Source organism: Xiphophorus hellerii, chromosome 4, assembly GCF_003331165.1.
Source record: "Xiphophorus hellerii strain 12219 chromosome 4, Xiphophorus_hellerii-4.1, whole genome shotgun sequence".
In the NCBI taxonomy this organism is placed as follows: Eukaryota; Metazoa; Chordata; class Actinopteri; order Cyprinodontiformes; family Poeciliidae; genus Xiphophorus; species Xiphophorus hellerii.
This window is the reverse complement of record NC_045675.1, coordinates 825,117-847,111: the sequence shown is the minus strand read 5'-3', so window position 1 is coordinate 847,111 and position 21,995 is coordinate 825,117. Positions and strand designations below refer to the sequence as shown.

Sequence of the window (21,995 nt, the reverse complement as noted above, 5' to 3'; positions counted from 1 at the left end):
GCAAGACTTGGTGTTTGGTATGAATGCTTTTCTTCATCAAAACCGCAGACAATCTTTACTGCCTGGACAACTCTTTGGAAGTTAGCAGGTTTCACAGCTTCCTCCAAGTTATGTATAGAGAATTCAGACCGTAGACATATTAACAGACGTCCAATTTCACGGAGCTTCTGTCGGATGTACTCATACTTAGTAGGGTCTTGTCCATGTCTGTTGAAGAGAGACTGGGCAAACTGAATAATGGTCAGGTCATTTCTCACAACTGTGGCTACATCATCCTGCTTCATGGGACCGAGGAGCTTCCAAACCCCACTTGAAATCTCTTGACAGAATGCTGACTCTTGAGCCATAGCAAAACCCAGTACTTTGGTTCTTCCATGTCCTTGGTTCAAATCTTCATTTTGTGGCTTACAGGGGCATCTTTGGACATGTCTCCATAGTTCCTTTCGAATGTACATACCTTGGCAGTACATACAATGTATAAATGTTCCAGGCTTTGCTTTTGGCTTTCTCTTAACTTTCAACGATCCTTTCCCACTTTGTAAAACCTCACAGTTATGTTTGAAGTTCCCCTTGTTTCTCATTTTTTCTAGAAGAACATTGCGCTCTTTTGAGTCTTCCGGAAGGGAAAAGGCATAAGCAATTTCAGCATGTGTCTTGTGGGTTTTTAAATGGCGTGAAATTTTGGTCTGTGGCCTACCACATACAAAGCAGTAGTTCTTAGCACTCAAAATATGCTGTGAGGATTCCTGTTTGTGAAGCTCCTTTTGACTTTTTGGTTTATTGTTTGAGTCTTTGGTAGACTTGGCTGGGCTGAATGTTTCGAATGTGCCATCACCCATATCATCTGTGTGAAAAGGAGGCCAGTAATTTGATGTGCAAGGTTCAACCACAGAACTTGAGTCTGGCAAGAATGAAGTGAGATAGGGTATTGTTGGGTTTCCTTGAATTTGTCCAACTTTAGACTTGATGGGCTGAAGAGGGATGCTAACATCTGAGTCTTCATCAGCTTCGGCAGATTCTGAATTTGGTATGTAGTCAATATCAGATGCATGGTCATCGTCTGACATTTCACATTCTTTGGAAGGTGATGTGTTGTTATCTGATGAGGAGTCAGCTATGGAATACTTAAACAGTTCTTTTGCCTGAAATTGGGAGTGGGAAGTGGGAAATATAATTTATGTTATAATGGAGACTTAGAAGGCAAAGCTAAAAAAACGTATGTGGATATTCACCTGAGATCCGTCATCCTTTATAATTTGTTTAAGGCAGTATGAATGCCAGACTTTTGAACAACCTGTGAAAAAATTTAAATGTAAAAAAACCACAGAAGACAAGCAAAATCCAAAATCTCAAATAAACCATTACACCTTACGTTTAGATCAGATGGAATAGTTAAATATAGATTAACAATTTTTTTTTTCAAATGTGCAAAATTGAACATTCTGGATAAAATTTTTATGTTCTGTTTTAAATAAAGATCACGGTTAAAGGCTTTAAGGTACTTTGAAAACTTCCACTGCTTTGAAAGTCACCATGATGACATAAATTGCATTGTATTGAAAACTATATACTCAATTCTGAAACTGTAATTTGTTCATGGTCAACAGTTCAACAAAGACATACATCCTATTAAATTTAATTAATTCACAGTACAAATTAACTAAATATCTTACCTTTGCACTGGTAGCCAACCCACTTGAATGAAGAACAAGGTCCAAAACACTGAGTACACTTCTCCAAAGAGGATACTGTTGTGCACATCAAGTGATGTTTTTGACACTACAAAGAACAAATTAAACATATATTTAAAAACACACACACATATATATATATATATATATACATACATATATATACAGTCCTATGAAAAAGTTTGGGCAGCCCTATTAAACTTAATTATTTTTATATCTAAATATTTGGGTGTTTGCAACAGCTATTTCAGTTTGATATATCTGATGGACATAAGTAATATTTCAGTATTGAATTGAGGTTTATTGTACTAACAGAAAATGTGAAGTATGCATTAAAACAGAATTTGACAGGTGCAAAAATATGGGCAATTCAACAGAAAAGTGGCATTAATATTTAGCAGATCCTCCTTTTGCAAAAATAACAGCCTCTAGTCACTTCCTGTAGCTTTTAATGAGTTCCTGGATCCTGGATGAAGGTATTTTTGACCATTCTTCTTTGCAAAACAATTCCAGTTCAGTTAAGTTTGATGGTCGCCGAGCATTTACAGTCATCCCACAGATGTTCAATGACATTCAGGTCTGGGGATTGGGATGGCCATTCCAGAACATTGTAATTGTTCCTCTGCATGAATGCCCGAGTAGATTTGGAGCTGTGTTTTGGATCATTGTCTTGCTGAAATATCCCAGCGCAACTTCAACTTCGTAACTGATTCTTGAACATTATTCTCAAGAATCTGTTGATATTGAGTGAAATCCATGCAACCCTCAACTTTAACAAGATCCCCATTGCTGACATTGGCCACACAGCCCCAAAGCATGATGAAACCTCCACCACATTTTACAGTGGGTAGCAAGTGTTTTTCTTGAAACGCTGTATTTTTTTGCTGCCATGCATAACGCCATTTTTTATGACCAAACAATTAATCTTTGTTTCTTTTTTTTATTTTATCTTTATTGATTCTCAAGAAAGTATCACTTACATAAACTTAGGTCTCTACATCACAGGATTAACTTCAACATTTGTAATAAGGTAGACATGTAGACCATTGCATAATAACAGTCAAAACAAAAATGCAACTTCACTTCCCTGAGAAAGATTATAAAGCAAGGAATAAAGAGAGTGTGAAAGAAGAAACCAAAAATAGAGAAAGGAATCAAGTTAGAAATGTAAAGAGCAAACCAGAAAAAAAAGAAATACATAAACGAAAGACATAGTGTAGAATAATTATGAAGTATGGCTGTCATAGGAGATTTAATCAAGTTTGGTCTCTAAAAATGAAATCAGATCTCTACCCAAATCTGCCACCACTGACAGAATTGTTCAGTCCTGTGACTGTTATTTCTTTTCCATTTTATACATGTTAAATGTTATGTCGATCCAGTCATCGAAAGTTGGTTTGTCTTGTGATAACCATTTTCTTGTAATGTTTTTCTTACTTGCTATTAATAAAATAGTCATTAAATATTTATTTCTTTTTGAAGAAATTATGTAAAATACATAAGCTTGATCTCAAAAGGAATGTTCTGCTTGAAAATATCTCGTAAGGCACTATTTATCTTTTTCCAGTAATCTTTTATGATTGGGTAGTCCCAGAAGACATGATAATGGTTTGCGTTTTGACTCGGTCATCCGTCTCCTTAATTTTTTGGTGTATGTTGATGAGTTCTGACTTAATGTCATCAAGCTGTTGTTTCATATCTTTTCGGAAATCCCGTAACTCCCCCAGGATTTGCGCTAGTGCAGTCGAGTCAGTGGAAAGCTTATTAGCATTAGCTTCGCCGAGGTGCTGATGTGTTGGTGAGCTACCTGCCGTCTTTCTTTCTTTTGCCAATTCTTTATTCGTGGTTTTCTTATTCCCGTCCCTTTTCCCCATTCTAGACCCCCTTATAGATTCCATTTTACTCATTTTTTGTTATATTTGGCAATTAATGGCGGTCAAATTAAGATTTACTGGAGGTGCAGTCAGCTCAAGCTGCCATCTCGGAAGTTGACGTCACCGGAACCCCTCAATCTTTGTTTCATCAGTCCACAGGACCTTGTTCCAAAATGAAACCGGCTTGTCCAAATGTGCTTTTGCATACCTCAAGCGACTGTTTGTGGCATGCTTGCAGAAAAGGCTTCTGTCGCATCACTCTCCCATACAGCTTCTCCTTGTGCAAAGTGCGCTGAATTGTTGAACAATGCACAGTGACACCATCTGCAGCAAGATGATGCTGCAGGTCTTTGAGGTGGTCTGTGGGTTGTCTTTGATTGTTCTCACCATTCTTCTTCTCTGCCTCTCTGATATTTTTCTTGGCCTGCCACTTCTGGGCTTAACAAGAACTGTCCCTGTGGTCTTCCATTTCCTTACTATGTTCCTCACAGTGGAAACTGACAGTTTAAATCTCTGAGACAACTTTTTGTATCCTTCCCCTAAACAACTATGTTGAACAATCTTTGTATTCAGATCATTTGAGAGTTGTTTTGAGGTGCCCATGATGCCACTCTCCAGAGGAGACTCAAATAGGAGAACAACTTGCAACTGGCCACCTTAAATACATATTCTCATGATTGGATACACTTGTCTATGAAGTTCAAAGCTTAATGAGGTTACCAAACCAATTTTGTGTTTCAGTAAGTCAGTGAAAAGTAGTTGGGAGTATTCAAATCAATAAAATGATAAGGGTACCCAAATTTTTGCACCTGTCAAATTCTGTTTTAATGCATATTGCACATTTTCTGTTAGTACAATAAACCTCAATTCAATACTGGAATATTAATGTTTCCATCAGTTATTAGATATATCAAACTGAAATAGCTGTTGCAAAACCCCAAATATTTAGAAATAAAATAATTAAGATTAATAGGGGTGCCCAAACGTTTTCACAGACAGACAGACAGACAGACATATTTTATTATTTATATTTATTAGCTCAGATGGAGTAGCTTTTCAATGAATAAGCAATTTCCCCTTTGGGATCATACTATATTGGATAATAAATGAGACAAATAATTACAGAGGGTTCCAGTCATAAAAAACAACATTTTCTGCAAACTTTTAAATTGTTGAATTAAAAATATTGTGTGGTCAAGATGTAGATAAATACAAAAGACAAAATTTATATATATATATATATATATATATATATATATATATATTTTTTAACTTTGACAACATTTAAAACATTTTTCTAAGATTATATTCTGTGCCACCAAGTCAACATTTATCAGAAGTCAAACCAATATTATCAACCTCACAAGAACCAAAACATATGTTTTTATCTATTCAATAAAGCAAGGTCCCCATATATGAAATGGTTGACTACTTCACAGAGATATCTTCACTTAAATGATTGTGCTATAAGAGCCAACAACCATGGAAGGAAACTAGTTTTAAATCCAGCCAAAATGTTCGGTAAATTAAAAATGAAATCCAACTTCTGTACCTGTTCTGTGTTGCCAGCTGAAGAAGTTGTACGAGGACAGTCAGGACTTTGGGACATTTCTTCCTCCAATTCCTGTGAAAAAGAAGAAAAATTGATTTTTTCACCCCAGAGAAATTCTGTGATGCAGCAGAGAAAATAGTCCGATTGTGACTCAAGTGTTTTGAATCCTGGAAACAACCTAAAGGATGAACGGTAAACACATTGAATGACAGCAAACTTTAACAAATATTCAAAATACTACAATTTCAACAGCACTGACCAAATTGAGGTCTGATTCTGTTGTGAAATTAAAAGAAATTTTAGCAAAAATCTATGCATCTACTTTAACCTTTAAGAAATTAAAATATTTACTCTCCCAATATATTCTGTAATGCCAAGTCAACATTTATCAGAGGTCAAATCAATATTTACAAGGTCACAAGAACCAAAACATATGTTTTTATCAATTCAAGAACGCAAGGTCCCCATATACAATATGGTCCTCCTGTATCACATTGGGGCAGGTGACCATGAAACACACACATACCCACGCTGAACTTACAAACTGAAAACCATGACATGAGACTGTCCTTACAAACCAATGTCCAGATAAACCACATGGCATTCAGATCCACACACAGACACACTGAAGTTGAACAGGTTGGCTGACTGACATCATTTAGCTGCACCTTAAACATAAAATACCTCTGAATTGATGGGGAGTGAATCCAGGACAGGGTCTGTCTCATTTGGGACACTGGTTGTCATCTGATCCTGATCATTTTCAGCTCTGATCTGAAACAGAAAATAAATACAAGTCAACACCATACTGCCCTTGATTACTTCACAGAGATATCTTCACTTAAATGATTGTTCTATGAGAGAAAACACCCATGAAAGGAAACTAGTTTTAAATCCAGCCAAAATGTTTGGTAATTTCAAAATGAAATCCAACTTCTGTACCTGTTCTGTGTTGCCAGCTGAAGAAGTTGTACGAGGACAGTCAGGACTTTGAGTCATTTCTTTCTCCAATTCCTGTGAAAAAGAAGAAAAATTGATTTTTTTCTCCACAGAAATTCTGTGATGCAGCAGAGAAAATAGTCCGATTGTAACTCAAGTGTTTTAAATCCTGGAAACACCTTAAAAGATGAACGTCATACACATTGAATGACAGCAAACTTTAACAAATATTCAAAATACTCCAATTTCACCAGCATTGACAAGATTGAAGTCTGATTCTGTTGTGAAATTAAAAGAAATTTTAGCAAAAATCTATGCATCTACTTTAACCTTTAAGAAATTAAAATATTTACTCTCCCAATATATTCTGTAATGCCAAGTCAACATTTATCAGAGGTCAAATCAATATTTACAAGGTCACAAGAACCAAAACATATGTTTTTATCAATTCAAGAACGCAAGGTCCCCATATACAATATGGTCCTCCTGTATCACATTGGGGCAGGTGACCATGAAACACACACATACACACGCTGAACTTACAAACTGAAAACCATGACATGAGACTGTCCTTACAAACCAATGTCCAGATAAACCACATGGCATTCAGGTCCACACACAGACACACTGAAGTTGAACAGGTTGGCTGACTGACATCATTTAGCTGCACCTTAAACATAAATACCTCTGAATTGATGGGGAGTGAATCCAGGACAGGGTCTGTCTCATTTGGGACACTGGTTGTCATCTGATCCTGATCATTTTCAGCTGTGATCTGAAACAGAAAATAAATACAAGTCAACACCATACTGCCCTTGATTACTTCACAGAGATATCTTCACTTAAATGATTGTTCTATGAGAGAAAACACCCATGCAAGGAAACTAGTTTTAAATCCAGCCAAAATGTTTGGTAATTTCAAAATGAAAACCCAACTTCTGTACCTGCTCTGTGTTGCCAGCTGAAGAAGTTGTACGAGGACAGTCAGGACTTTGGGACATTTCTTTCTCCAATTCCTGTGAAAAAGAAGAAAGATTGATTGTTTTATCCCCACAGAAGATTTTCTGATGTAGCAGAGAAAATAATTTGGTGGTTAACCCAAGTGTTTTGAATTCTGGAAACAGTCTGCAAGACGAATGCTAAGAAACAAGTTGACTATTATAATTTCACCAGCACTGACCAAATTGAAGTCTGATTCTGTTAGATTAAAATCACCAAAAATAAAAATATTTTCTATAACCTTTAAGAAATTAAAATATTTACTCTCCCAATATATTCTGTGATTGCCAGAGGTCAAACCAATATTCCCAACCTTGATGGGGAGTGAATCCAGGACTGGATCTGTCTCGTTTGGGACACTGGTTATCATCTGATCCTGGTCATTTTCAGCTCTGATCTGAAACAGAAAATAAATACAAGTCAACACCATACTGCCCTACATTAATTCACAGAGATACCCTCACTTATATTCAGATTTTGTCTTAAAACTTTCAATAATATCATTTTCCCACACCTTTATTTGGTCTTTGCTTGATACCGGTCCATAGTATGAAACCAACTGTGATGTGGATGGCACCTCAACATCTTGTCCAGTTGAAGACATCCCACTGGAGTTCTGTTGAATTTGAATATATATCAAATTTATTGTAGATGTAACAATGTTTTGAGAATACGTAAAATACTACTGTAAATACTACTATACTGTAATTATTTATTATACATTTGTGGGCAACTGGTTAATTTGCCCAGTAATGTCTTGTATAGTCAGCCATCTAGTGTTGTGAAAAGAATGGTAAAACAAAGGAGGTTCAGGTTGTAAATCATCATTATTAGTGCATTTCTTAAATGAACATTGTCTTAAGATTCATACATTTTTATTTTTTTAGTACCTTGAGTCGCCATGGCCAGTCTGAGTCCCCATAATTGTACGTAATCTCTTCTCCCTGATTGATATCTCGAGTTGCAAATAAACACAAATGTGGCTTTTGTTGGACGGTCAAATACTTCATTTTGGCATTTGGGCTGATATTGTCATCGTTTATAAGCCTTCCAAGGGAGCAATCTTCTTTTGCTGCATCAACACTGCAAATACATAACATTTAATTTTAAATATTAAAATATTCATTTATATATATGCCATTTAGTTCTAATTAGACTTCTGATACAAACATACTCACCACCAGAGTTTTCCATTAAAATAGAATTCAAACAAGAATACTTTAAGGTTGTCATGGTAAACTCTCTGTCTCCTCTCACATTCCTCTTTACTGATCAGTTCACCTCGATATTCACACAGAAAGTCTCCTTTCTGAAAAGAGGTTGTGGCAAAGATACCACGACCTAAAGAAGAAAGCAAAAATAATAGTAGAAAGAGTAAACAACGTATAAAGGCTTGATTGTATTTAAACCACTCCAAAAAAATCCCCATACCTTTAAAGGCATTGATGTACGTGACGTCAAGCCCCACTTTGTCCGTTTTGGTATCAATATAATATTTGGCATCTTCCTTCGGATTTATGCGTCTTCGCCTCTGCATGTTTTACTGACATGTATGAAAAGTTATAACAGTCAAAGAAGGAATTACAAGCGTCTTTGTAATTCCTACAAATGTTAAAGCTAAAAATTTAATTATAAATATGGAAACATGTTATGCATGCAAGACACACAGCTCAGATAAAACACCAACACTATAATTTATTTAATCACTGATTTAAAAAAGTGCTTTACCATCTACAAATAGTTCAATGTTCAATATATTGATGTTCAGCCAATAGTACAGCCTTACAAAAACATTTGAGCCATACTTTAAGGAAAAAGGGTAGTTTGTTGCACAAATGAATTTTATTAGAGAAGTCCTATTTATCTTTAATTAAACAGTTTTAATCAGTCCTCCAGGGACAGTCTCCTCCAACTTTTAGATGCATCTCTGCTTCAACACACCTAAGTCAAATAATGTGGTCAGAAATCTGGAGAATTTGGCTGCATATGAGGAGGTTATTCAGCTAATTGATTCAGGTACAAATACACATTTAAAAATTGAAGGACACCGATATTTGCCTAAATTTGAGGACTCTTGATTTACACTTTCAGCATTTAAGTCATGAAAGTGATTACAGTACACAGCTTTAAAGCCATTGATGCACCAGCCCTATTGCAGCCAATTATTAAAACCTTCAACCATTGGTGCTTTTCCAAAAGATAAACAAGTTTCACAGAAACCTGTGGGTTTGCTTCTTATTAATCTCCTGCTTGAAATCAAGCTTAACGAGCTTAACAAGCATCACTACGGTGCAATTAGCTAACATAAAGCAAGCAGTTCACCAATATTGTTAAATATAATGATGAAAACCTTACAGTTCATCACCCAACTTTTATCACCAAAAGCTAGGTAGTAGGTACCACACAGGTACCACCTACCCCAAATATTGTCAACTTGTCAAACACCTGTTTCTAGCTAGGAGGCTAGCTCTAGCTAGGAAGCTAGCTCTCCTAGCCCAGCTAGTCTCTTACTTTAAAACACTCAGAATAAAAACTATACTGCTTCAGGTAAGTCTTTTCAGTCATAAAAGCATACATATTTAAGCTACTTGATGCAAATATCTAAAATAAGTTGCTTAGCTTTAATGTCACCTAAATTAAAATCTAAACTATTTCATTTTGCTCAAAAACCTTTCTTGCATCTGCAGTTATTTACTTGTAAATAACTTCATCTAGGCAAAAATTATTTTAATTTACCATTAATGCTTACCTGTGCACAGTTATTCCACCAACACGTCCATATTGAGGGCTGCGGCTTCAAATGAGGATTTAATTTTTAAAAACCTTGCGTCTGGGATGGTTTGGTAATAAGACACGCCCACAGTTTTTTTCCAGCCAATCAGATGATGACTGGCTAAAAGCGCGCGTAGTGTATAAAAATGTGTGTAAAACTGCAATTCATACACTGACATCAGGCGGCGCTGTGTTATACACTGGAATACACAAAACTCAGGTTACATGGTATAAAAGGACAATTAAAGAAAGTGAGATATCACGCTGTTTATTCAGTGAAAAGTACAAATACATGGTCCAAATCATGCAAACACTGGCATAGTTCCTATAAAACTTTAGATTTATGAGAAAAAGTGTTGTTTAGATACTCAAAATTTAAAATACACTCCATGATTTATGCGGACATTGGCACTGTCCGCGTATTACCCCTAGGTCCGCGTAACGTAAGTACGTATTCAGGTCAAAAGGCAGGCTAAACCATATATACCAACACACACACACACACACACACACACACACACACACACCCACACACACACACACACACGCATACAAACAAATTGTGTGAATGTAAATGATCCTGCTCCTTGCAATGAAGAGCTGCTTGCTGATTGTGAGAGTTTGAATGAGTCTCCTGTTTTTCCTGTTTCTGGTAAAGAAGAGCTGCTTGCTGACAGTGACACAGTAACAAAATTCTAAATGCAATTTCTGGCTTGGAGGTGAAATATGGCTTGAAAACACAAACTTATGCTCATTTTGCATCTGACGCATACAAGGCCTTCCCTACTTTTGATTTGACTATTTCAGGGAAAAAAGTGTCCTTTATGGTTGACTCCGGAGCAACATCTCCAATTGTGAGAAAAAAAGAATTTGATATTCCACCAAAACTTAGTGGTAACTACGTCTATTCAGTGTCTGCCTCAGGTCAGGTAGTAAAGGAGAGAATTACTACCCCTATTTCATGTAAAACTCCTCAAGGATTTTCTTTCAAACATTCATTTTTGTTGTCAGATTTGTGCCCAGTAAATCTTATTGGCCGAGATCTGATGTGCCGCTTAGGGATTGATCTTGTCTCAACACCAGAGGGTGTAAAAGTTGCATCACATTCTGATTGGACTCACACAGCTGTGCAATTTGACTCGTCTGCTCTTAACTATGTATATGAATGGAAGCTTCCAAATTCAACTCTTTCACAGCAACTTCTTGCAGAAGTGAAAACTTTAATTTCTCCTTCTTCTGATTTTAAACAGCACGATGAATTAAGCTGAATTTCAAATGTTTCATTGGGAGCTGATTGTGATTATGAGAAGTGATGGTTCAGAGCTCCTTCTGAGAAACTGTCAACATCTGCTTTGTTTAGGATCACACACACAGCGGGTTTAGGATCACACACACAGCGGGTTTAGGATCACACACACAGCGGGTTTAGGATCACACACACAGCGGGTTTAGGATCACACACACAGCGGGTTTAGGATCACACACACAGCGGGTTTAGGATCACACACACAGCGGGTTTAGGATCACACACACAGCGGGTTTAGGAACACACACACAACGGGTTTAGGAACACACACACAACGGGTTTAGGATCACACACAACGGGTTTAGGAACACACACAACGGGTTTAGGATCACACACAACGGGTTTAGGAACACACACACAACGGGTTTAGGATCACACACAACGGGTTTAGGATCACACACAACGGGTTTAGGATCACACACAGCGAGTTTTGGATCACACACACAGCGGGTTTAGGATCACACACACAGCGGGTTTAGGATCACACACAGCGAGTTTTGGATCACACACACACAGCGGGTTTAGGAACACACACAGCGAGTTTTGGATCACACACACACAGCGAGTTTAGGATCACACACAGCGAGTTTTGGATCACACACACAACGGGTTTAGGATCACACACAGCGAGTTTTGGATCACACACACAGCGGGTTTAGGATCACACACACAGCGAGTTTTGGATCACACACACACAGCGGGTTTAGGAACACACACACAACGGGTTTAGGATCACACACACAGCGGGTTTAGGAACACACACACAACGGGTTTAGGATCACACACACAGCGGGTTTAGGATCACACACAGCGGGTTTAGGAACACACACACAACGGGTTTAGGATCACACACACAACGGGTTTAGGATCACACACACAACGGGTTTAGGAACACACACACAACGGGTTTAGGATCACACACACAGCGGGTTTAGGATCACACACAGCGGGTTTAGGATCACACACACAGCGAGTTTTGGATCACACACACAGCGGGTTTAGGATCACACACACAGCGAGTTTTGGATCACACACACAGCGGGTTTAGGATCACACACACAGCGGGTTTAGGATCACACACACAACGGGTTTTGGATCACACACACAGCGGGTTTAGGATCACACACACAGCGAGTTTTGGATCACACACACAACGGGTTTAGGATCACACACACAGCGGGTTTAGGATCACACACAGCGGGTTTAGGATCACACACACAGCGAGTTTTGGATCACACACACAGCGGGTTTAGGATCACACACACAGCGAGTTTTGGATCACACACACAGCGGGTTTAGGATCACACACACAGCGGGTTTTGGATCACACACACAGCGGGCCTGGCTGTCTCTCTCTCAGCTGAGCAGAGGCAGTTTTTTGTGTTCCTGATTCCTACCCTCACATTCCTTTGGCAAAATCACAAAGTTTGGAGTGGAATGATGTGGGGTCATTTATTCGTGCGTGTAAAAATGAGACTGATTGGATTCTTTCACCTACTGACCCAAATGTAATGTTTTCTGAGCGCATGTCTGCCTTCAAAAAAGTTTTTTATTGTACAGTGCACTGTAAAAAAACTGTGGAATTGGTTCCTACCACAGATCCAAATTTTGAAGCATGCTTTTTATCTCACAGATCTGTTTTCACTACCACAAGCACTATCTAAAGTTCCTGATGATTTTTGGGCTAAAAGCAAATATGATGTCGGTCTAATTAAAGGGTGTGAACCAGTTGTTATTACCCCAAAATCTGATTTCCGTCCATGTCAAAAACAATATCCCCTAAAACCTGAAGCTGTTGAAGGCATAAAACCTGTTTTTGAAGCTTTACTAAATGCCGGCATCATTGTTCCCTCTAATGATTCTCCAGTTCACTCACCAATATTTCCAGTAAAAAAGGCAAAGATCCCTGGGGAACGTCAGGAATGGAGATTTGTGCAAGATTCAAAACTAGTAAATATATCAGTTTTACCACATGCAACAATAATGCCAAATCCTCATACGATCTTCTCTCAGGTTCCCTCAAATGCACAGTTCTTTTCGGTGATTGACCTTTCAAATGCATTTTTCTTTGTCCCTGTTGACACGAAAAGTCAGTTCTGGTTTGCTTTTGAATTTGAAGGAAAATTATGGACTTTTACCCGGTTGTGTCAAGGCTTTTGTGATGCCTTGTCATGCCTTTTTAGGTCATGTTGTGTCAAAAAAGGGTCGTTCCCTTTCACCTACTCGTGTTTCTGCTGTTCTAAACATACCCAGACCTGTCACAAAGAAACAGCTTCTGTCTTTTCTGGGTATTACATCTTACTGCAGAAACTTCATTCTGAACTATTCAATTCTGGAGAGTCCTTTGAGAGCTCTCAGTAGTGGTCTTCAGGCTTCAGACACTGTCCAATGGACTCCAGAGGCTGAAGCTGCTTTTACTCAGCTGAAGCTGGCACTACAGACTGCTCCTACACTTGGCATTCCTGATCCCAACAAACCGTTTGTTCAAACAGTGGATGAAAAAAAAGGCTGCATGACATCCGTCCTGCTGCAATCACACGGAGGAAAATTAAGACCTGTTGCATATTTTTCAGCTAAGCTAGATCCTGTTGCTGAAGGGCTAATTGGTTGTTTACGTGCTGTGGCTGCTGCAGAAAAAGCTGTTCTTGCATCACGTGACATTGTGGGTCATACCAACCTCACCTTACTGGTTCCACACTCTGTTTCTATCATACTATTGGAGCAGAAAACTTCTCATCTTTCTGCTGCGCATGTTGGCTAAGATATACAACTGTTCTTCTGGATTTACCGAATATCACTGTAAAACATTGCACTGTTCTTAATCCAGCAACTCTTTTGCCGACTCCTGATGATGGTGAACCTCATCATTGTGAGGGGGTCTTGGAACAAGTTTGCACACCCAGACCTGATTTATGTGACACACCTCTAACTAACCCTGCCTTAGTGCTGTTTGTTGATGGCTCTGCATCACGTGATCCTATTACTGGTACTAACCGTGTTGGCTTTGCTGTTTGCTCTTTGCATGAAACGTTAGTTTCTGGCTCCTTACCAAAACACTTTTCTGCACAAACTGCTGAGCTTGTAGCACTAACAGAGGCATGTAAACTGGCAGCTGGTAAGTCTGCCTCAATATTTACTGATTCAAACTATGCATTTAAACTTGTGCACAGTTTTGGAGTTCTTTGGAAACATAGGAAATTCCCTAAAGCAGATGGTAAACCTATTCTGAACTTTTCTCAAGTTGCAGATTTGTTGGATGCTATCATGTTACCTTCTGCCGTCTCTGTGACTAAATGTCAGGCTCACACAAACTCTGATGATACCGTTGCCCGTGGCAACGCCAGAGCTGATATGGCAGCAAAACAGGCTGCACAGCGGCCTTCGACTGATGAGCTGCCCCTCCTTCCACACTTCTCCACCTTCTCCCCCTCCCCTCTCTGATGTTGAAGCACTACAGTCTTTTGCTTCAGGAACAGAGAGGCGTGTTTGGAAATCCTCAGGGGCTGTTTATGAAGATGGACTATGGATGGGTCCGAATGGCAAACCATGCCTTCCAAAACATTTTTTTCCGCACTTCGCAAAACTAACTCATGGTTTTGACCATGTTTCGAAGTCTGGAATGATTGCTGCAGTTACAGCACACTGGTTTACTAAGGGATTCAGTTCTTTTCCACAAAGACATTGTCACGCATGCATGATTTGTGCAACACACAACACAGGGAGAGGTGCGAGCACATCTCAGGCTGCACAGCCTCCGCCTGACAGACCTTTTGACTATTTGATGATGGACTTCATTGAACTAAATGATGTGGAAAAATTACAGTTAGGTTACACCTGCTAGTTGTATTGCTATATGTTTATTCTAAGTTCTGTATATTCCCACCAAGTTAAAGCTGTTTGGGTTACATGCACAAGGTTGGACGTTGTTTTTCCCCAGCTGCATGGGAACCAGTCTGATTCCCAGGCTTTGGATCCCTTTGTATAAAACTCATGTGTTTCTCTGCCTGGCAGAGCTTTCATCCAGACCTGCTTCATTACAGATTGTCCTACAAGCTTCTCTGTATTCTGCACAATATATGAATAAACCTGACTGAGTGATTTCACCTGAACAGTGCTTGGAAATAGTATTTTTTCCACGACATCACCCAACTGGACCGGATGGTACCGGACCGTACCGGCCGCGACAAGAGAGGATTCCATGTCTAAGAACGCAGAAACTGTCACTATGGTGGAGGCAGCATCATGCTGTGGGGTCGTTCAGCTGCCGGGGGTAAAGAAAATGTAGAAGAACGACGACCAGAAAACTTAGATGATTTACACTGGTTTCAACTGGTTCCAGTCTGAACTGGTTCTAGTGATCCACAGTGAAGCTGCAGTGGATCAGGTCTCAGAACTGGCTCGTCTGGACCGGTTCGCAACGTTTCTCCAGTTTCTGGCTGAATCCAGCAGGAATCCTGAGTGAGGAAGGTTTGATGGAAGTCAGAGCTAAAAGTTCAGAGAGGTTCAGCTGCCCAGCGTCAGGCCGGTTCCGTCGGGTGTTTCTGGGCCTGCAGCGGGTTACTGGGAGTAATTGGGCCTCACGCAGGTGCAGCCCACCGGAACCGCCATCAGCTCCTTCCAGACCACGAATTTGTTTGGGTCGCTGGGACACGGCTTCCTCCTCAGAACCGTCGTCTGGGCTAAGACCAACACCGAGTTGTAGCTGGGAACCTCACGCAGGTTGATGATGCAGCCGTCGCAGAGGCAGCGGGCCATGCTGATCTCAGCCGGGACCCGGTCGGCGTCCCGATGCACGCTGCAGAGAGAACGCCCACAGGAACCGGGTCAGAGACAGGAAACCCAGTCCGTTCTGATCCTGATCGAACTTTGCAAAGCCAAACTCTGAGTGTCTTTAAAGCTTCGTTTTCTTTGGACTCATTTATAGATCTATAAATTTATTTATAGATCATTGACGATCAATAAATAAATGGTTCAATAAAAAATCATTTATTTATAGATTAACATATTTCCATGATTGTTAGTATTTTATTTATTATTTTATATTTAAATCACTTACAACATCACACCTATGTACATATCTTTTTAAATTAATTTTATGTTGTTTATGTGGTTTTAGTTGTATTTACTAATATTTAACACCTTGGATGGAGAAATTTGTCAACAAATAAGCATTTTTCACTTGAGATCAAAAAAGTATTTTCTATTCTATCTGCAGTAAAATTAAATAATTCATTTATTGCGGATTTTTACATGAAAGCAAACAGCGCCATCTGGTGTGTGAAGGCAGCAGCTTCAGTTTGTTGATTTCCTCTCGGACATCCTAAGTCCACCTCGCTGCAGCAAACAGGAAGGGGCGGGACGGACCACTGTCAGTCTCAGACCTTATTAGGAAATGGGGCCATTGCACTCCGGAAGTGGAGGGGGTGCTATTTCCTAAGCTATCCGCGATCTCCCGTTTTTTTCTTTTAAAATCAGTGATATATTTTCACCTTGATTAAGGATTTTTACTCTCAGCTTGTATTTGAACTTCTCTCTTTTATTTACTTCAGCGCAGCTCACAGTTCTTAAATTCTGTAGCTTTCTGTGAACTTCTATATCTGCTCCTTAGTCGCATCTTTTCGGGCTTGCTACTGCCTCTAGTGGCGTGGGGTGGTAACACAACTAATCTAATTATATTACTAAATCAGAATACCACGTCTTTATTATTTACTCTTAATTTCGGCATTACTGGCACCGTAAAAGATAAATTATAAAACGCCATATTTTTTCTTTTTTTTTAAGGATGTGGAGCTAATTAAATGAGATAAACAAGACCTTTATATTATTATAAATAATATCTATATATCTCCATCAATTATAGGAGGAATAAATTATATAAGGAGACATGAAAAGCAACATGATCAACTATGATAAAAATACCATTTACAATATATACATAAGAAATTTAATTGAGCAAAAGTCAATAACAAACAAATGAATTAGGTTCACAGAAGAAGAACAACCCAGGTCGTTACAACCAGGGTTGTTAAACAGATACAAGCAAAAATTCACATTTTTGTTTTTGCGGTGCCATGTATATTATTCTGAGACTTTTTGTTGATAGAGTTTTATAGAGAAGAAAAAATAAGATGAAACTATTTAGTCTATTGAGGTGGAAATTTTCCTTCAACTCTTAAACTACAAAATAAAACTCATTCATAGAATCACGATATCTACAATTTGTTCATAGAGTAAAACACTTAGCATGCTATAGGTAAATGTTATTAAGTTTGGTTAGAAATGATTATTGCACTAGTCAATAAATGACTTCTTATCGATGTTGTTAGGTACCAGAGGGAAACTGTAACGCCTTCATTCTGGTGAAACATCTGAAACGACAAATTCTGACTGATCCACAATGTTATGATAGATAAACAAAACTAATGAAAATGAAACTGAGAAAACATTTTTGTTAACTGAAATAAATAAAAACGGAAATTAAAGTGGAAAAATTATAACTAGTTAGCATTTATAAAACTAACTAAAACATACTGATATAGATGTAATATCCTACATTTTCGTGTTTATGAATCTATTCATCAGCCTTTCGAGCTGATGTGAAATAGTTTTTTTTCTCCACTCAAGCAGTTTATGTCAGCTGTCGGCAAGTTATTCCTCCTGGTGGCTACGCTAATCAGCAAAATGGCAAAAGTTGGGAGAAGCACCAACTGTTAGCTGTTCAACAATAACTGAATACATTTCTTGAAAACGGTATATTCTGTTGAGCATTCATTGCCAATATTTAACTGATAATAACTAATAAAAACTAACACACAAATTCAAAAAAACTAAAACTGACTAAATTAGACAAAAAAAGTTACACAAAATAAAACTAAAGGGTAATGAAAAACTTTGCAACACAACATCCTGAATTTTGTTTATGCTCAATTTTGCAGGATTTTTTCCCCAATATTTGATCTGTTTATAACCTTTAAATACAGTGAATTAATATAAATTGCACTGTTTATAAAGTATTATGGGAAACTTTTCTGTTTTTTTTTCAACAATTAGAACCAAGAAAAAAATCTGAGGAAATCATGGAGAATAAATCAGAACTGCTTTAAGGAATAGTTTTAATCATAATCATGCATTTATTGGGGTACCGGGCCCTTTGATACGGGCTGTCAGGTCCTTGTATGACCGGTGTCAGAGCCTGGTCCGCATTGCCGGCAGTAAGTCGGGCTCGTTTCCGGTGAGAGTTGGACTCCGCCAGGGCTGCCCTTTGTCACCGATTCTGTTCATTACTTTCATGGACAGATTTTCTAGGCGCAGCCAAGGTGTTGAGGGGATCCGATTTGGTGGCCTTAGGATCTCTTCTCTGCTTTTCGCAGACGATGTGGTCCTTCTGGCTTCATCAGATCGTGATCTGCAGCTCTCGCTGGAGCGGTTCGCAGCCGAGTGTGAAGCGGCTGGGATGGGGATCAGTGCCTCCAAATCCAAGGCCATCATGGTCTTGAGCCGGAAAAGGGCAGAGTGCCTTCTCCGGGTCGGGGTGTGTCCTGCCCCAAGTGGAGGAGTTCAAGTATCTCGGGATCTTGTTCACGAATGGGGGAAGAAGGGAGCGGGAGATCGACAGGCGGATTGGCGCAGCGTCTGCTGTCAAGCCGCGCTGTACCGGTCCGTCGTGGTGAAGAGACAGCTGAGCCAAAAAGCGAAGCTCTCGATTTACCGGTCGATCTACGTTCCCACCCTCATCTATGGTCATGAGCTTTGGGTCATGACCGAAAGAACGAGATCGCGGATACAAGCGGCCGAAATGGGTTTTCTCCGTAGGGTGGCTGGGCTCTCCCTTAGAGATAGGGTGAGAAGCTCAGTCATCCGGGAGGGACTCAGAGTAGAGCCGCTGCTCCTTCACATCGAGAGGAGCCAGTTGAGGCTCGGGCATCTGGTCAGGATGCCTCCTGGACGCCTCCCTGGTGAGGTGTTCCGGGCACGTCCCACCGGGAGGAGGCCCCGGGGAAGGCCCAGGACACGCTGGAGGGACTATGTTTCTCGGCTGGCCTGGGAACGCCTCGGGATTCCCCCGGAAGAGCTAGAAGAAGTGGCCGGGGAGAGGGAAGTCTGGGCCTCCCTTCTGAAGCTGCTACCCCCGCGACCCGACCCCGGATAAGCGGAAGAAGATGGATGGATGGATGGATGCATTTATTTGTATGATTATGGTTGAAGGCTTTAAAGCTGCATGTCATTCAAGAAGAAAATAAATTAGTTTTTTACTTTTAAAAGTTTTCAGAAGGAAATTTGTTAATTGTTTTTTACAGCAGAAATGATTAATGGTTTCCTGAAGTATGTGACCAAACATAAGGAGACTGAGCACTGCGCCCTGAGGAACACCGGCAGACACAGGAAATGAACCTGATGCTAATGCATGTTAGCATGTTCAGGAGGGTTTATGAGAACTGATGCGGAAGCTTTTATTTTAACTCTAAATGTTGAAACACTTTTCCAAAAAGATGAAGTCGAACAGAAGAAGATTTGAAACCTGGACTGGAAAAACGTCCTGCCAGCCATATACTTAGCTTTTCTTCTTCTCTGGTTTTAAAATCTCTGAGGCCTTAACTGCTGCAACTGGATTCATTCATAAACATTTGAAAGCTCTGTTCAGACATATTTTTCTAACAAACTTTAAAACTGCATATTTTCTCAAGAAAAAGCATAAAAATAACAAATTTATTCAAATCTCTGGGTCTGGAAGTGTCAGATAAAATCTCTCCAGTCACTAAATTGGCCTCAAAAATTCATGACTATTTACAACATTTGTTAATTTTGGTGAGCATGGTAGCTTATAATGAAACTAACAACAAAAACTAAATAAAAAATGATGTGATATCTCTGAGTCAAAAAGAAGCCAAAACTATTCATACCCCTGAAAGATTTAGATTTAAAATGATTTTCATTGAGTCTAAAAGTTTATTTCTGACAGGAAATGATGCAGAAGAGAAGAAAACAGTTAGAGGAGGAAACATGCTGGATATATTATTACTATTAATGTTATTAATGCACTTCAAGGCTTTTTATTTTATCCTGTTATGTTTTGTTATATTTTTGTCACATTTTCCATCATCTGTGTGTTTTCCTGATCTTAAATGCTTTTTAAAAAACTTGTTTACATTACTTTAAAAAAAATTGAAAAAAGTTTGGTTTTTTTAGGTTTTTTTTACATTTGATAAAAAATGTTATGCAAAAATATTTATTTCCTTTATTCTAATTAATGCCTAATCTGAATTAGCAGCATAAATGTATTTTTTGGTGATGAGCTGCAGTGAAGGTTGGAAGGCCTCTGCACCATCACCCTCATCTTCAGCTCCCTCTGATTCAGGTCAGAACATCTAAATCACCTCCAGACTGAAAAATCATGTTGATCAAACTAAAGCAAACCTGCCAGGCTGTGAATATTTCTCACCAGAATCTCATTCCTGTATTTTGAAAATATATTTTTTAACATAATTTCTTTATTTCTAAACAGTTTTCTGCATCACTCACCTGCGGGTGTGACATTATTTTCAACTCCTGGATGAACCCGCTTATTAGAATAAAACTTGAAGCGCGTTTGGCCCGCGCGGGCCTCCGTACTCACCTGTACTCCCACGGAGACAGAGACCTGCTGCTCTTCTCCTTGAATCTCTGCGGCTCTTTGCGCATTTCTTCCAGCACCTGCGCACACGTCCTGTTGCTGGTCTGCGCACTCAGCTCGGTCGCTGCGTACTTCTTCAGAAAGCGGTCCTCGCGGCTGCGCAGTTGCGCCTCTGTGACGCAGCGGGGGCGCGGCCCCGGGGGGTCGTGGGCCGCCGGGCCGCTCAGCTGCGGAGCGCATAGGGTCCGCCGCGCCGCGGGGCGCCCGGCCTGGAGCAGCAACAGCAGCGCGCAGAGGGAGGCCTGCAACAGAACCACAGGTCAGAGTCTGCTTGTCCGGACCGAACCGGGGCCGGTCGGCTACCCACCACGTGCAGCTCGCTGCGTGTCATCCTGAGCAGGGAGTGTGTCCGGCTGCGTCATCTCACCTGGTTATATAGCAGCCCCTCTCTGCTCTGTTTCTGTCGTTTCTATGGGGAATCCCTCGAAAACAACATTTCAGTATTGTGAATCACAAGCCCTCCCACGCGCCTTGTGCCTCCGGGAGCCAGGGTTGGCCTCATGTCAGAGAGGATGTTGGTCAGAGGGTCCACTCCCTAACACCACGTAACCTAACCTGGACCTAGCAACACGTCCGTCCCCAGGTTCTTACTGAATCATCCGAAAAAAGCAGCGCCAAGCTGTCTACACGCGCATGCGCACTCCCACCAGCCGCAGGTTTCATGTTTGTTATGATTTATTTCCAGCCTGTAAGATTAGATGTATTGAATTCTCTTCTTATTGGGTCAAAATTATACATACACCCTCAGTGATATCTGGGCCAGGTGCAGCTGGCCACGCCCATCCGGTTTCATTCTGCCATCATTTGATCGCTTTATATCAATATATGGTATAAACCCTCCACATGTGGGATTGTTACTAATAATCCCACATGTGGAGATTATTACATGTAATCCACACATGTGATAATACATGTGGGGATTACATGTATTATCACAGTGTGATTACTAATAATATATTTATTATTATTACTAATAATAGTGTGATCACACTCAGGCTGATTTATATTTGTCTCGCGCTGTGGCTCTGACTCAGATGGAAATATTATGTTTTCTTCAGGAATGCGGCTCCATCCAATCAGATATCAGCGATCCAGAGGCTCCGCCCGCCGACAAACTGCGTATATAAAACTTTTCATCTATATTTAGAAACACAGATTCTGTCACGAATTGCGGGGTGTGGTGATGAGGCAG

The 21,995-nt window shown here is 39.7% G+C and overlaps 2 protein-coding genes across 2 annotated transcripts in view; both read right to left on the bottom strand.

The window, feature by feature from the left end:
* The window catches only part of LOC116719228 (interleukin-17C-like), a 28,626-nt gene extending 7,148 nt beyond the window's left edge, over nucleotides 1-21,478 (bottom strand). Inside the window, exons 1-3 of the mRNA XM_032561711.1 lie at nucleotides 21,111-21,478; nucleotides 20,747-21,045; nucleotides 15,279-15,928 (exon numbers count right to left, since the gene is read on the bottom strand). Of these exons, the coding sequence (XP_032417602.1) occupies nucleotides 15,691-15,928; nucleotides 20,747-21,045; nucleotides 21,111-21,134 (561 nt within the window). The 5' untranslated portion in view covers nucleotides 21,135-21,478 and the 3' untranslated portion in view covers nucleotides 15,279-15,690. The remainder of the gene's footprint in view (nucleotides 1-15,278; nucleotides 15,929-20,746; nucleotides 21,046-21,110) is intronic.
* LOC116718647 (uncharacterized) lies at nucleotides 587-11,051 on the bottom strand. The gene is made up of 10 exons (XM_032560813.1): nucleotides 8,487-11,051; nucleotides 8,234-8,396; nucleotides 7,946-8,138; nucleotides 7,570-7,671; nucleotides 7,369-7,452; nucleotides 5,118-5,189; nucleotides 1,674-1,779; nucleotides 1,233-1,294; nucleotides 957-1,142; nucleotides 587-613 (listed from the first exon to the last, which is right to left on the bottom strand). The coding sequence occupies exons 1-10, from the start codon at nucleotides 8,590-8,592 to the stop codon at nucleotides 587-589; spliced, it is 1,101 nt and encodes a 366-aa protein (XP_032416704.1). The 5' UTR covers nucleotides 8,593-11,051.
* Nucleotides 21,479-21,995: the final 517 nt, after the last annotated feature.

Excerpts from the sequence above, each read along its gene's own strand:
- LOC116718647 (XM_032560813.1), bottom strand. The coding sequence starts at position 8,592 with ATGCAGAGGCGAAGACGCATAAATCCGAAGGAAGATGCCAAATATTAT. Across the intron at positions 5,190-7,368 it reads TGGATTCACTCCCCATCAAG|GAATTGGAGGAAGAAATGTC; the intron begins GTTGGGAATATT and ends TCTTTTTCACAG. Across the intron at positions 1,295-1,673 it reads GGTTGGCTACCAGTGCAAAG|GTTGTTCAAAAGTCTGGCAT; the intron begins GTAAGATATTTA and ends ATTTTTTCACAG.